Below are 16,537 nucleotides of genomic sequence, written 5' to 3'. Positions count from 1 at the left end.
TACTGTGTTGAATTATATTTTCTATTATATATTATGTTCTAATGCATTCTATTTATTTTTGCAGTATTTTCTATTTCATGTTTTATTCTTTTCAGTTATTTTATGCTGCGTTCTGTTCTGTTCTATTCTATTCTGGTGAGTTGAATTCCATTATGTGTTCTCATCTATTTTGTTTTTTTCTGTTTGATGTTGAGTTCTACTGTTTTATTCAATTTCTGTTATTTTATGGTTTCTATTCTGTTGTGTTCTAGCATATTGTGTTGAGTTCTGTTTTATTCTATGCTATTCTTTTGTTTCAAGTTTAATTTTTATGCTGTGCTGTTTTATTTAGTTCTATTCTGGTGTCTTCTGGAGGTCTGTTCTAATGTTTTATTCAATTCTGATTTATGGTGTGTTAAGTTCTGTTTTATTGTGCTGAGTTATTTTATTCTGTTATGATCTTTTGTAGTAAGTTGAATTCCATTCTGTGCTCTGTTTGAATTTCAATTCTATCTTGTTCTATTCTGCTGAGTTGTGTGGTGTGGTGTTCTGCTCTTCGGTGATGTGTTAAGTTCTATTCTATTCTATTTTGAGTTGTATTTTATGGTATTTTGTTCTTCTGTGGTGAGCTGAATTTTATTCTGCTTTCTATTCTATTCGGTTCTTCTGTGGTGTGTTGAGCTCTATTTTATTCTGTTGTGTTCTGTTCTGTTATTTTACATTCTATTCTATACTACTGTTGTATTATATCATATCTGGATCTGCCGAGTTGTGTTCTGTTAAATTTTTCTATTATGTTGTGCTTTGTTTTCTGTTCTATTGTATTCTGTTCAATCCTATTTTGTTCTATTCCTTATAGCAAATGCATTGGTGTTACACGTAATGTTTGATAGATTATAAAGATGATAAATATTCATATGAATTGTCATGACGGGCCTCAGTCCTCAACAAAAACATCCTGTTTCAGGAATGTTAAGCTTTCAACAAAGTCATTTTCATAATTGATCATTTAACAAGAAATTTGAGAGGATAAAAATAGGTTGCTTTGTGACAGTACCTCATCATTTAGTCATTCTAGTGGGTGGGAAACAACACAGGAGATCTGAAAGAGATGGATGGCGATGGAGACTTTGTGAGTGCGGCCCATTTAATTGTCAGAAAGGTACAAAGCAGAGGAGATCATGAACACACAAGAATTTAACCTCCCAATGGCCCAAACCCTCCCACTTGTATCATGTTCACATTACACCAAGGGTGTTTTTTTAGACATACATCTTTCCAGTACCAAAATCAGTACCAAAATCATTGCTTTTACAATATGCAAGTTAAGTCATTTGTGTGATCTCAGACACCAAGCACCCACCTAAAAACTGCATAAAGTCACTGTGTACATTACAGATGGTTCAAAATGTCACAATTAAAATGTAAAATGTTTAATTAAGACTCTCTCTGGTAAGAAAATGTGCTGTCTGTCATTCTATTACATAACTGAGAATGGGATTAAGAAGCAGTAATACTAGTTAAAATTCTAAAAATACATTTAAATAATACAATGTTTTACTAAATAAATATCTGTATGCATAAATATCTATATCAACTAATCTATGATCAACTAATATCTATATGCATAAATAATTAAATACTTGATAAAATAATGAAATAAAATTAATTATCAGAATCAGAATCAGAAGAGCTTTATTACCAAGTATGTTTACACACACAAGGAATTTGACTTGACGACAGGAGCTTCCAGTGTAGAAGAAAGTACAAACATAGTGCAGACATACAAGACATTATCTTAAATGCCTCGACAATACTCATGAGCCATTTGTCTTATATCAGTTCTTTGTGGGATGTATGAAATGGCACATTTGCGCCTGCATATGCACCAGAGACAGCTGAACCTCAATTAAAAGCAAATGGATCTAAATTTAGCACAACAAACCTTATCTCCTAATGTCTGGAGATACGAAAGAACAGTGGATGTGTCAAAAAGAGTATAGGGAAAATATCTACTGTTTGACAAGAGTGCTGGCTGCTGCAGATGTAGATTAAAAGTAGGGTGTGCCTTGAGCGCAGGGTGTTTAAATATAACCTCTGCATATAGAGAAGCTGTCCAAGCAGCTAACCTGATGTTTTCAGTATTGTCTATTGTCCACTAGAGGGAGATAGTGGTTGTCTTACTCATAGAAACATCAACAGAAGAGGGAAAAGAAAAGAACAGAACAGAACAGAACACAGCATAAAATAACTAAATAGAATAAAACATGAAATAGAAAATACTGCAAAAATAAATAGAATGCATTAGAACAGAACATATAATAGAAAATATAATGCAACACAATAGGCTAGAACACAACAGAATAGAACTTAACACACCATAAAAGAACACATTCAAATAAAAAATAGAATAGAACTCAGCATAAATAAAAAAAACAAAACAGACAAGAACACAAAATGGAATTCAACACAACACAATTCAACAGCATGCATTAAGAGATGAAAATATCAGGTCATGGACATGCAGGGGGTTGCATTTGATCTTCTCATTTTGCATCTTTAAAAATTAATAAAAGAAAAGAAAAGAAAATTTGACCACAGAATGTTCTCAAAGAATGCAAATCTTGCAAACAATTATTATATATATATTAACATTTAAATAATAATAATAATATTATTATACTTATTTTCTGTATCAACCCATTAATATCCCTCTCTTTCTTTTTTTAAAGAATTTACTTTTTTTCATATGAATTTACCACACTATACATTTTTCAGGTCCAACCAGACAACAACAACAACAACAACAGTATTATTATTGTTATTAACAGTCATTTAATAATTGAATTTAGTAACTAAATTGAATTGAAATGATTAATCATTTAAATATTTAAAATTTTGTTTTCAAGGGTGAAAACAAATCTTTAGGTAGTTATCTCTCTTCAAATTAAATCAGGTAAAACATGGTGTGCTAGATGACTATATTATTACATGAATGCATCAAAGAGATTGACATTAAAAATACATTAAGTAATATTCATGTTAATAGCAGATGCTTTCTAATGACTTATTACTTATAATACTTAATACATTACCAGTACATGCAGCTTGTGAAGTATGTATGAAACTGCAAACCTGTAATTCAGATCAGTGTGTGATATGATAAAGCAAAGCCAGATGTATTTTAAGAGCTTAGCTTTTCATATGTCACTTGTCAAGGGTTTCCTTGAGACGTGCCCTTTGACATGGAGAACATACTGTACCAGAAAATGGAAATGGCCTCCCTAGAAGTGAATCAAAACGTCTTTGCATAGAAACCAACATTTTTCATTCAACATTTCAAAACATGATTGTTAGCGGGCAAAACTGTACGGCCTAATGTTAGACAGGAAGCTATGCAGTTTTAAAGGTCACCCATACTGTTACCCATCAATCAACATATCTGCAACATGAGCAACGACTTTCTAGTTTGCACACTGAAGGGTAAGTATGTGTAGTGAATTTAATGGCAGACTAATTATGACAAACATTATTTGGATATATATGCAAAGCATCAGATGATCTGACCTTTCCTACTCAGTGGAAATGGCATACAGAATAGGCAACAAATCAAACAAGCAGCTCTTCTATCATGGGCATCAAAGTTTCAGCTGTAGGCCTTGAGCTATTATTAGTACTCCAGATGCCTGCAATGGCTGGTATTTATGAAATGACATGAAGGAGTGGTGAGGGTGTTGGGTAAAGTCATATGTAGGTCTACTGTAAACAGTGAGGAGTGAAATAGAATCGTACAATACTTTAATTAGCAATAAAAATCAAATAGAATGGCAAATATTACATGGAAATCTGAATTCATACAATAAAATGTTTGTAACGTGTCTTTTGTTCATTAAATCCCAGATTGAAACGATCACACTCACTCATATGACGGTATCAAGTTCCTATTAATCTGCGGGTGGTTGAAAAAACGTTCGCGCCAAGTGAAATAGTCCTCAATATATATAATAACTATATCAATATTATCAATATATCGTAGTATTAATATTATTAATGTAATCATTTGTACTCAATTCAAAATATTGAACTATACAGACCCTGTCGGAGGAACACGTTGAGCTGTGGGAAGTAGTGCCGGTCAGTTCAGACTGGATAAATTGAGACAGTGGCGGAGGAAGAGAGCAGAAGTTCCTGCAGGCGTGCGTTCATCTTCTGAGGTAGGAGGCACTGAACTCGACAGATCATTTAAACAGGGCAGATCAAAATAGATGCTACGAACTGAAAGCACGCTTTGGCTGTTTGGAGACTTTTTTTTGCTAATAAAATAAATGTATATTTGGACCTTAAATGTGATTAGAAATAAATATTTTTGTCCACGTAATTAAAAAGTTAACCTGCCACTTTCTGGTGAAAATTGGAGCTGAAATGTATGAATAAATTACACATTTAGTTGACATTATATTTATTATCAAATAATAATTATTATGTTTATACACTATATTTTATTACTTTGGCAAGTTGTCTTTTTACCCTGAGATCACAGTGTGCTGGAATGTGTGTGTGCAGTCATGCATTTAAACACACTCTTCCTTTCTGGCTCAGGCAGTGCTGCCACTGGCTCTCATGTACTCTTTTGAACCATGTTAAACCATATATGATAGCTTTGTGCAAGCATCTGAATGAAATTTAAGTCATTATTCTGTGAATATCTTGCTTTGTTCAGCCTTGTGAAAAGGAAGTGTGCTTAATTGCATTGAATGTGCACTTGTAGTGTACTTGTAGTTTAATAAAAATGTACTTGCTGATAATATAAAATTAAGGAAAAGGCCACTTAAGTGTACTAAAAGATATAGCACTTTCATGACTGTTTCTAAACACAAGTACACTTTGTAAAAAAAATACTTTGTATTAATGTCATTCATTTTAGTTTTGCGTTAAAAGTACTTTTTAATCATTTTATTGTGCTTTAAAGAGGTAAACTAATTTTGATTCATTGACTAACACACTAAACACATGTAATACTTAATGATTTTAACCGTATAGTGTGTTATTTGATTTTATATTTAAAGTTAATATATATTAAATGTACTTAAGTGTAACTTTATCATTACAAATGAGTAATTACAAAAAGTGTTCAAATTTATTACATACAAGATATAATAGAAATGAAATTATATGTAAGTTTACAATAAATGCTTGTCAGTATATTCAGCAGTTCACTTTAACCATATTTCAAGTGTAAAAGAAATTGCATGAAGATATGTACTTAAGTCCTGCTTAAGAGGGTCTAAAAAGCACTGTTAAGTTCAATTACTTGCGGTTAATATAAATTTAAACTGTAATACATTTTCATTTAATTGCAATTAACATGCAGTTAAGTGTCGAAAAACATTACATTCAGTTTCCACTTAAGTATATATTAAAGGTGTTTCCAAAGGCCTGAGGATAAAAAATCACTGTCCTTGCATAAGTCATCTAAATCTGCTTTGTCCATACTTCTTCCAGGACTTTTCTAGCAGTCGTGGACGCAGCTCCAGCCATGTCTCAGACAAAGACTACGGGCTCTGCCTTCATTCAGACGCAGCAGATGCACGCTGCTATGGCAGAAACCTTCCTGGAGCACCTGTGTCTGCTGGACATCGACTCTGAACCTACAGTGTCTCGCAACACAGGCATCGTCTGCACGCTCGGTCAGTGAACCATGTAAGGAACTTAAAGGAATAGTTCACCCAAAAATGAAAATTTGCTGAACATCTACTCATCCTCAGGCCAAGATGTAGATGAGTTTGTTTCTTCTTTGTAACAGATTTGGAGAAATTTAGCATTACATCACTTTCTCACCAAATGGATGCTCTGTAGTGAATGGGTGCCGTCAGAATGAGGGTCCAAACAGCTGATAAAAACATCACAATAATCCACAAGTAAACCACATGACTCCAGTCCATCAGTTAAACTTGTAGATTATTGTGATGTTTTTATCAACTGTTTGGACTCTCATTCTGACGGCACCCATTCACTTCAGAGGATCCACTGGTGAGCAAGTGATTTCTCCATATCTGTTCCAATGAAGAAACAAACTCAAATACATCTTGGATGGCCTGAGGGTGAGTACATTTTTCATTTTTGGGTGAATTATTCCTGTAATGCAAATTGTCCCTCAAAACTTTTTCAATATGTTTTATCTTAATGCAGGACCTGCCTCCCGATCTGTGGAGATCCTGAAGGAGATGATCAAGTCCGGCATGAACGTTGCACGTTTGAACTTCTCCCACGGAACTCACGAGGTACATGATCTCCTCCATTATGGAACATTTTCCGTTAGCCTCCACCGTAATGATCCACACATGTATTGTTATATCATCAAGCAGTCTAATAATCTTGTAATAAGAGTTATTCAGAAAGTCTTCATCCTCTTAGCCAGCCTTGACTTTCGTACAATCGTAGATCCTCGATTATTGTGGCATTTCCCTCGTGCCTCTTCAAATGTGAGAAGTTGTAAGCTGATCTTGTTAGCCGCTCTGATCTGTCTGGTCGATACACTGAGTAGAGTCATCTTGAGCTCAAGCCAGAGCGTGAGTTTAGACTGCGCTGACCTCTCCCCTTTAAAAGTCATGGCTTTTTACCTATTTTTGCATGGCACCACTGCCACGGATTACTACATTAAGCATGCTATCATGAAGTGAGGCAGTAGATATTTGTGGCTGGGGGATTGAGAAGGTCAGTAGCTCATGTTCGTCTTTAATAAAGTTGCTTCTAGTATATGATGAGTAAATATGAGCACAGAGTTCATTGAGAGTTCCAGTGAGCATTACTAAGCATCTTCATGTTGTAACTTCTTTTTAAAACCATTTAAAAAATAGAAAATCAAGATTGAAACATTAAATATTTGTAAAAATGTAAAATCAATACTATACAATGTATTAAATTAAAAGCATAAAAAAAATAGTTCCGGTATTATTATTTTTTTTATTATGGATTTATTTATTAATCTGTTTGGTTTAGTGAAACGTAATTTCAAAACATACAAATAATTTACTATATATATATATATGTGTGTGTGTATGTGTGTGTGTGTGTTTAAATCTTTTATTTTATTTTCACCTTTTATTTACTTTTATTTTTATTTTATTTACATTAAAAATATGCCATTTACAGTTTGCACATTGCAAGGTATTTATTAAAAAATCATGGAATTTTTAATCTTGTTATAGTTTAACAAAACTTAATTTAAAACTTTCTACCTCAATAAAAAATTTATTAATATTTTACTTTATTATAATATATAATATACATGCTATAACTTGCATATATTTTACTTTTATTTACTTTAAAATATTTCTTTATTTTCTCATCCTATTTATCATCTTATTAATTATTAAATGTTAATACTAACATTAATATTAGTTTTTATTTCAACATTTGTTAATACTAATATCATACTTGGACCTGAGATCACTGTAAATTTACCATATTTAACCTGAGATTTCATTTTTTAATTTCATATTGATCCATTTTTATCTGAAATTCATAATCAGTCACAATACAACACTATCCTTTTGTATAATTTCACTCTAAATTGTATTAAATAATTTACCTTTTTATTGTTAATATAGCATTGTTAGAATTAGCCACTCTCATGGACACTTCTACATGTAGTGATCTGGTTGTGAAGTGACTGTCTTGTTATTTGCTTACACACAGTCTGTAATCAGAGAGACGACAACCAAAATTTGACTTAACTATCAGTAAAGCTGTCAGACCAGTCATATTAATTCACAGAAAAACTAAGAGTTTGAGATCAGAAGCAGTCAGATGTTTCTGTGGGTCACTAGAAACATAACCTGTCTCACCCTGATTCTATATATATACCTCTGTCTCTGCCTCGAGCCTGCGATTGAACACACAGGACAAAGACACTGACTGAGCTGTAGACTTTACAGCAAAAAAGACATGTTCGCTTTGTTCTTTTTATTTTGTAACATCGTGTTCAGTAGAGTTTTACAGGTCTCAGAGCTCACGCTGCCAATCGATAAAACTTCCTTCTGAGAGCAAGAATCAGCGTACAAGCAGAACAAAGAAGAAAACATAGTCTAAAAAGAGTTTTTAATGTTTCTAAAGGACAAAAATGGTGCCATACATAAATGACATGATGAAGTTGGGTTGCTTGGAGATCTCAGAGCCAATGTAATATAATATAATATGGGATCCTGGACCACAAAACCAGTCATAAGTAGCACAGATATATTTATAGCAATAGCCAACAATACATTGTATGGGTCAAAATGATCCATTTTTCTTTTATGCCAAAAATAATTAGGATATTAAGTAAAGATCATGTTCCATGAAGATATTTTGTAAATTTCCTACTGTAAATATATCAAAATAGATCTGAAGGATATATATCTTTAAAGGCTTTTCAAATAGTTGTATCTCGGCCAAATATTGTCCTATCCTAACAAACCATACATCAATGGAAAGCTTCTTTATTCAGCTTTCAGGTGATCTGAAAGCTGAATATTTCAATGATTTCATTGAAAATGAACCCTTATGACTAGTTTTGTGGTCCAGGGTCACAGATAATATGTAAGGGATAATCAACGGTTTGCCGTGCATTAAAGGATTTTAAATGCACGATGTGAAGGCCAAGAACCACCCGACGCGAAGCGCATCTGTGCATTTAAAATCCTTTAATGCACGGCAAGATGTTGATTATACCCGCGTATTACACGGCTCTGTGGAATACTTGATTCTAATTGGTCAGTCGCAACATTCTGAGGTATGTTATCCCTCGATAACAACCGGTAAAAGCTGATAACACAGGTTCATCCGGGTAACTGAAGTCGGCACTGTACTCTTGCTAGGAACGTTTTTTTTTCTTGGTGGAAGCTTTGCGTTTGTTTAGCTAATAAAATATTAAAACTCGATTCAAAATGGTGTACAGTTATTTAATTATGTCATCCTGGTATCGCGGACGCACTCTCTCGTTTCATACAAACACAGCTGCTGCCATTTTGCTACGATTGTTTTGTACGCTGTAATGGATTATAAGAGAACTAACAAACTAAAAAAAGAATGATCACTGATGTGAACTTGATTCGTCTGATGGGATAGGCCTTATTTATTTGCAGTGTAAATAACTGCCTGACTCACTGTGTCAATAACTAAACATTTTGAAAATAAAACGTGCATATCTTACAGTTTCCTTCAAATTCTATCTTTTAAATATGGTGTTTGTCACAATATTGGGAAGAGCACGAAAGGGGTTCTCATTAGGCTACTGTCTGTGCGCAACACTTGTGAACAGAGGTTCTAGAGTACTGTCATCAAACCTGTTCAAACCAGCCAATGGACTGTTGGATCAACAAGTGCATCTTTATGTCTGTCGTTACCGTATATGTTCCAAAGCCATCAGACGAATCAAGTTCACATCAGTGATCATTCTTTTTTTAGTTTGTTAGTTCTCTTATAATCCATTACAGCGTACAAAACAATCGTAGCAAAATGGCAGCAGCTGTGTTTGTATGAAACGAGAGAGTGCGTCCGCGATACCAGGATGACATAATTAAATAACTGTACACCATTTTGAATCGAGTTTTAATATTTTATTAGCTAAACAAACGCAAAGCTTCCACCAAGAAAAAAAAACGTTCCTAGCAAGAGTACAGTGCCGACTTCAGTTACCCGGATGAACCTGTGTTATCAGCTTTTACCGGTTGTTATCGAGGGATAACATACCTCAGAATGTTGCGACTGACCAATTAGAATCAAGTATTCCACAGAGCCGTGTAATACGCGGGTATAATCAACATCTTGCCGTGCATTAAAGGATTTTAAATGCACGATGTGAAGGCCAACGACGCGAAGACGCGAAGCGCATCTGTGCATTTAAAATCCTTTAATGCACGGCAAGATGTTGATTATACCCGCGTATTACACGGCTCTGTGGAATACTTGATTCTAATTGGTCAGTCGCAACATTCTGAGGTATGTTATCCCTCGATAACAACCGGTAAAAGCTGATAACACAGGTTCATCCGGGTAACTGAAGTCGGCACTGTACTCTTGCTAGGAACGTTTTTTTTTCTTGGTGGAAGCTTTGCGTTTGTTTAGCTAATAAAATATTAAAACTCGATTCAAAATGGTGTACAGTTATTTAATTATGTCATCCTGGTATCGCGGACGCACTCTCTCGTTTCATACAAACACAGCTGCTGCCATTTTGCTACGATTGTTTTGTACGCTGTAATGGATTATAAGAGAACTAACAAACTAAAAAAAGAATGATCACTGATGTGAACTTGATTCGTCTGATGGCTTTGGAACATATACGGTAACGACAGACATAAAGATGCACTTGTTGATCCAACAGTCCATTGGCTGGTTTGAACAGGTTTGATGACAGTACTCTAGAACCTCTGTTCACAAGTGTTGCGCACAGACAGTAGCCTAATGAGAACCCCTTTCGTGCTCTTCCCAATATTGTGACAAACACCATATTTAAAAGATAGAATTTGAAGGAAACTGTAAGATATGCACGTTTTATTTTCAAAATGTTTAGTTATTGACACAGTGAGTCAGGCAGTTATTTACACTGCAAATAAATAAGGCCTATCTCCATTCAAATATACATTCTAAAATATATGTTTACTTTATAGGCAAAATTGCATACATTTGAATAGCAATGTGATGTCTCAAAAAGGATTTATAGTACGTATCTCATATTTTCCTAACGTATTGTACCCCATGGTTAAACATGGTGTCACGTGGATGGAATATGCATGGAAATGATATGCAGATGACGTTATGCATATTAAAACTAGGCGTTGTAAGCTCCATATATGGCTATTTCGGGGAGGAGATGGGGTGGAGATTCATGTACGCACAATCTTCCGCTGACTGGGTATTACAAAGGGTATTTTTCGCAGGTTCTGGCGTACGCATGGCTTTATAAATCTCTAAACGTCTGTACATACTGTAACGAATCAGCTCATGACAGGAAATATGAATAATTAACCATAACTATGGGGACAAAGAGTGGGTTATCCTACTCACATTCCTGGGTGAGTCATAAAACCAGTGATATCATGATTAGTTGTCATGGTGACCAAGGGGGGATGGTGTTCAGCAGAAATCCTGGCATCCAGTTTATTGAGTGAGGGGACTGTGACGATTTGTTAATCTAATGAATAATTGATTTGTTAAATCAAATAAAAATTAGTGTGTCAGATTGGTCGAGACGCTACAATACGCAAAATCTAGCTTTTGTGCGTATGCACACATTTAGGATGAAATCTACGTAAAGTTTTATACATGAGGCCCCAGGTCACTAAATGGAACATTTTTGAAAACTGCTGCCAGGGTGAAGATTTTCAAATCTTCTTTGAAAATCTTTTCCGGTTGCAGTGTTATCGTGAAGACAGCGAAACCGGAGATTTTGGCCTGCACTGTTATCTCCGCCTACAGGAAACTTTTTCATGCTTCTGATTGGCCAACATGGCTTTACGGTTGAGATTATATCGCCACCTGTTGGTTTGGCATGCTCTTGACAGTCCTTCATAGCATGCTTTTGCGTTTTCATGTGGACGGAGATTTTTTTTAAACGGAAGAAGGAAAAACTTAGTTTATAAAAATACCCGCGTACGTGTGGACATGGCCTAAATCTGATAGGAGAATTATTATTATAAGATGTTGGAAGTACCTTTTCATTCCATAGCAAAGACAGAATTGCAAGATGAAATCTCAGAATTGCAAGAAAATAATAATACATAATATAATTAGTGATGTCAATCGATAAAAAAAATTAACTAATCACACATTTTTTCTGAAATTAATCGAAATTAAAAAAGTTTTTAAATATACTTTTATACTGCAATAATTTCACATTCGATCTTCAAATTAATGTGGAAACAACATAAAGACAGTATATTTTTAGTATTTGTTTAGAGGCATCTTTTTTTATGACTGAAAGTAAGTATCATTGATACCAATACTACTGATGTCTCTAGGAAATTATTCTTTTTTCCTAATATTAAACTATTGAATATAGCCATTCAGCATTACAGTATAATTGAGAGCTATCGATTTTCACATTTATTAGACTTTAAAAAATAACTTTAATTTAAGTGAACTAATACAATCTTCACATAAATCCATTATAATAAATGTCATATTTATTGTGTCCTTCAGCAAGTAGGAAATGTTCAGAAATTGAATAAAGTTATCAAACACTAAATTCTAAATTAAATATAGATGAATCCTTAAAGCTACAAAAGTTATTGATTACCTCTTTTTTTCTTTTTTTTGTTCGATGAACAGACATCACAGCAGCTGTATATTAGTTTATTTGGCTGCTATTACTTTAAGAGCTGCCGCTGCTGAACGTGATGTGGATCTGACGCACATGATCATAGTTTCATTCGTTTTATTATGAAATTATACAGGCGACAGGCAGAGCACACCGCCGTATTTGTGGGTGCAGTTGAAGAGCATGCACTACGAGCACATTGTAATGGCTGACAGGACAGGAAAATTAGCTTCTGCTGACATACGGCCTGACAACATCTCATCTGACTGCAGATCACTGATGTTCTACTGAAGCTCCTCGTCACCTGTACCAATTCTGCTCTCGTTTGACTAGCGCCTGCCGCTAAGGCGAAGTGGAGCGCGTCTGAAAAGTCTCCTGTTTGATGTGCTCATAAAGATGCTCTGCATTTAAATAAATGCAATTCTTGTCAAGAAAAAATAGACAGAAGCAGCAGTTGTTATTGGGGTGCGTTAACTGCATTAAATATTTTTAACGCCATTAAACTGGAAAAATGAATCGCCTGCATTAACGCGCTAATTTAACTTATCAGTATTGGCCACTGTTTATATATTTCTTGTTCATGCTTATTTTCCCTATTTGTACTTTTAGTTGACATTTTCTGTCATCTTATGCTCACTTACAGTTAATATTTAAAACATTTGACACTCATTTTTACTGTAAATAACTTTTTTAATGCAGTATCATGCTGACACCATCAAGAATGTTCGTGAAGCCATTGAGAGTTTTGGAGCTGGTAGCATTGAGTACCGACCAGTGGCCATTGCTCTGGATACCAAAGGCCCTGAGATCAGGACTGGACTTATTAAGGGCGTAAGTATAGTGTCTTGTTTTCTGATGTTCTTCTCAATTTTTTAAACTCAGACCTCATGTATGTGGTTTCTTCAGAGTGGCACTGAGGAGATCAAGCTTGTCAAGGGTAACATAATCAAGCTAACTCTGGATGACAGCTTCAAGGACAACTGCGATGACAAGATTCTGTGGCTGGACTACAAGAACATTACAAAGGTGGTGCAGCAGGGCAGCCATATTTACGTAGACGACGGTCTTATTTCACTCAAAGTTAAGGAAATTGGTGAGGTCCAAGTTCAAGTTCAATGAATCTCACCTATCATAACCACATAGTATTTTCAAGCCTTTGAAACGTCACAGCAGGACTGTGTTGTTTTAACATTGTTTAATGTTCCAGGTTCTGATTTCCTGAACTGCGAGATTGAGAACGGAGGCATGTTGGGCAGCAAGAAAGGTGTGAACCTGCCTGGGGCCAAAGTTGACCTGCCTGCAGTGTCTGAGAAGGACATTCAGGACCTTCAGTTTGGTGTGGAGCAGGGTGTCGACATGGTTTTTGCCTCCTTTATCCGCAAAGCTGCTGACGTGCATGCTGTCAGGAAGGTGCTTGGAGAGAAAGGCAAAGACATCAAGATCATCAGCAAACTGGAGAACCATGAGGGTGTGCGCAAGTGAGTGATAATAGAAAGAAATATTAAATAAAATAAAATAAATTGTAAATATTTGTTAGCATAAATTAACTGATTATATAATAATTATTAAATTTCATAATATTTTTATTATATATTTTAAAAACCTAATTAAAATATTGTAATATATACATTGAAAATATTTTTTTAATAAATTTTTAATGTAGAAATATTCTTTCAAAAGTTTGGGGTCAGTAAGATTTTTTTTCCAGCAAGAATGCATTCAATTGTCATTCAAAAGTGACAATAAAGACATTTATAATGTTACAAAAGATTTCTATGTAAAATAAATGCTGTTCTTCTGAACTTTCTATTCATCAAAGAATCCTGAAAGAAAATATATCACAGTTTCCACAAAACATAACTGTTTTCAACTTAAATGATAATAATAATAAGAAATGTTTCTTGAGTACCAAATTTCAAAAGGATCATGTGACACTGAAGAATGGAGTAATGGTTGTTGAAATTATATTTGAAAATGTATTCAAATAGAACAGTTATATGCAAATATTTCACAATATTACAGTTTTTACTGTATTTTTGATCAAATAAATGCAGCCTTGGATAGCATAAGAGACATCTTTAAAAAAAACAAAAAAATTTGAAAAATGTGTGTCTGTGTGTGTGTGTGTGTACATATATATGTGTATGTTTAATATATAATGCAACAATATATTGTATGTATACAGTATATTAATTGGAATTTATTTCAAAGTGGGCATTCCTTACTGTAAATATGTGTTGTGTTTTGTAGATTGAGTTTGTTGCTCTGATTATTTCTTTATTTGCATTTCTTTATTTGTGTAGGTATGATGAGATCTTGGAGGCTAGCGATGGTATCATGGTCGCCCGTGGAGATCTGGGTATTGAGATCCCAACTGAGAAGGTGTTCCTGGCTCAAAAGATGATGATTGGTCGCTGCAACAGGATTGGCAAACCAATCATCTGCGCCACACAGGTTAGGACAGACATCATGCAGAAGCGAGTGAGCCGGCTCAGTTCAGCCAGCACAATCTGACTGTCTCTTTGACTGACAGATGCTGGAGAGCATGATCAAGAAGCCCCGCCCCACCCGTGCCGAGAGCAGCGACGTGGCCAATGCCGTGCTCGACGGTGCCGACTGTATCATGCTGAGCGGAGAGACCGCAAAGGGTGAATACCCTCTAGAGTCTGTGCGCACGCAGCACCAGGTACTGTATCCATCAAGAGCGCCACCTTCTGGCTTTACCTGTCTGGTGCCTGATAAGTGTACTAATGCTAATGTTAATAATGCACAGTAAGTTTAGCTTGCTAAGCAGTACATTCATGTAATCTCACCCTAAACCTCTTAATTCCAAAAGCGAATCTAGCAAAACTAAACACTATCTAAATGCTAATGCTGTAGCTGTATCTGTACTGTGTACATGTGCAATTAAAGGGATAGTTCACCCAAAAATGAAAATTATGTCATTAATTACTCACCCTCATGTCGTTCCAAACCCGTAAGACCTTCGTTCATCTTCGGAACACAAATTAAGATATTTTTGATGAATCCTGTGAGCTCTCTGACCCTCCCATAGACAGCAAGGATCCTTACATGATCAAGGTCCAGAAACATAGCAAGGAGATCGGTAAAATAGTCCATGTGACATCAGGGGTTCAACTGTAATTTTATGAAGCTACGAGAATACTTTTTGTGTGCAAAAAAAAAATTTGTTCAGATCAAAGCGCAAACGACGTAAACAGCGTATCCGCGTGACGCAGCTGACACAATGGCGCCAGGGTGACGCGGAGGATACTAATGGTTGAATAAAGTCGTTTTTTTATGTTTTCTTTTGTGCTCAAAAAGTATTCTCGTATCTTCGTAAAATTACAGTTGAACCACAGATATCACATGGATTATTTTACCGATCTCCTTGCTTGTAAGGTCAGAGAGCTGTCATATTCCATCAAAAATATCTTCATTTGTGTTCTGAAGATGAACGGAGGTCTTACAGGTTTGGAACAACATGAGGGTGAGTAATTAATGACAGAATGTTCATTTTTGGGTGAACTATCCCTTTAACTGTAACCCTTGTGAAAAAGAGGTATACTTTAGCATACATTTATTATGGAAATAATACACTTAAATATACTTAATAATTAATAATATACAGATTTGGGGAAATTTAGCATTACATCACTTGCTCACCAGTGGATCCTCTGCAGTGAATGGGTGCCGTCAGAATGAGAGTCCAAACAGCTGATAAAAACATCACAATAATCCACAAGTAATCCATAAGACTCCAGTCAATTAAAGTCTAGTGAACTGAAAAGTTGTCCAAATCCATCATTGATGCGTTTTTTAATTTCAAACCGTTGCTTTTGGTTAAAAGAGTCCTCTATCCATAATATTGCTTTCTAAAGGTGAAAAGTCATCTCGTCTGAATCAGGAGAGAAACATACACAGATCAAGCATTGTTTGCAAGTGAAAATAGTCCAAAACAGTTTTAAGCGAATATATCTGTTAATTTTGATGCGAGAGGACGACAGGGGATGGACATTTTCACTGGAGGAAGCTTGATTATGAAATATGGACTAGTATTTTTGCCAGAAACAATGGCTTAAATTAAAATGCCTTGATGTTTTTTTTTTTTTTTTTAAACAAACATGCAGCTTTTAACTTTACGAAACTTTAATTGATTGGACTGGAGTCGTGTGAATTACTCGTGGATTATAGTGATGTTTTTATCAGCTGTTTAGACTCTCATTCTGACGGCACCCATTCACTGCAGAGGATCCA

At 35.0% G+C, this 16,537-nt stretch overlaps 1 protein-coding gene across 1 annotated transcript; it reads left to right on the top strand.

Annotated features, from left to right (window-relative positions):
• Positions 1-4,159: 4,159 nt before the first annotated feature.
• LOC107598826 (pyruvate kinase PKM-like) lies at positions 4,160-15,071 on the top strand. Its single transcript, XM_016290261.1, has 8 exons — positions 4,160-4,193; positions 5,482-5,666; positions 6,169-6,260; positions 12,980-13,111; positions 13,187-13,373; positions 13,488-13,758; positions 14,584-14,734; positions 14,814-15,071. Exons 2-8 carry the CDS (start codon positions 5,516-5,518, stop codon positions 15,054-15,056), a joined length of 1,227 nt encoding a protein of 408 aa, XP_016145747.1. The 5' UTR covers positions 4,160-4,193; positions 5,482-5,515; the 3' UTR covers positions 15,057-15,071.
• Positions 15,072-16,537: the final 1,466 nt, after the last annotated feature.

This window comes from Sinocyclocheilus grahami, unplaced genomic scaffold (assembly GCF_001515645.1).
Source record: "Sinocyclocheilus grahami isolate Dianchi unplaced genomic scaffold, SAMN03320097.WGS_v1.1 scaffold257.1, whole genome shotgun sequence".
NCBI classification, from domain to species: Eukaryota; Metazoa; Chordata; class Actinopteri; order Cypriniformes; family Cyprinidae; genus Sinocyclocheilus; species Sinocyclocheilus grahami.
Note: the sequence above shows the minus strand (reverse complement) of the source record. Positions and strands in the feature narration are given on the sequence as shown.

Bases quoted from the DNA above. Each gene is read 5' to 3' on its own strand.
- LOC107598826 (XM_016290261.1), top strand. From the start codon at position 5,516: ATGTCTCAGACAAAGACTACGGGCTCTGCCTTCATTCAGACGCAGCAG. The intron at 6,261-12,979 runs GTACATGATCTC...TTTTTAATGCAG, and splicing joins TCTCCCACGGAACTCACGAG to TATCATGCTGACACCATCAA. The intron at 13,112-13,186 runs GTAAGTATAGTG...TGGTTTCTTCAG, and splicing joins GGACTGGACTTATTAAGGGC to AGTGGCACTGAGGAGATCAA.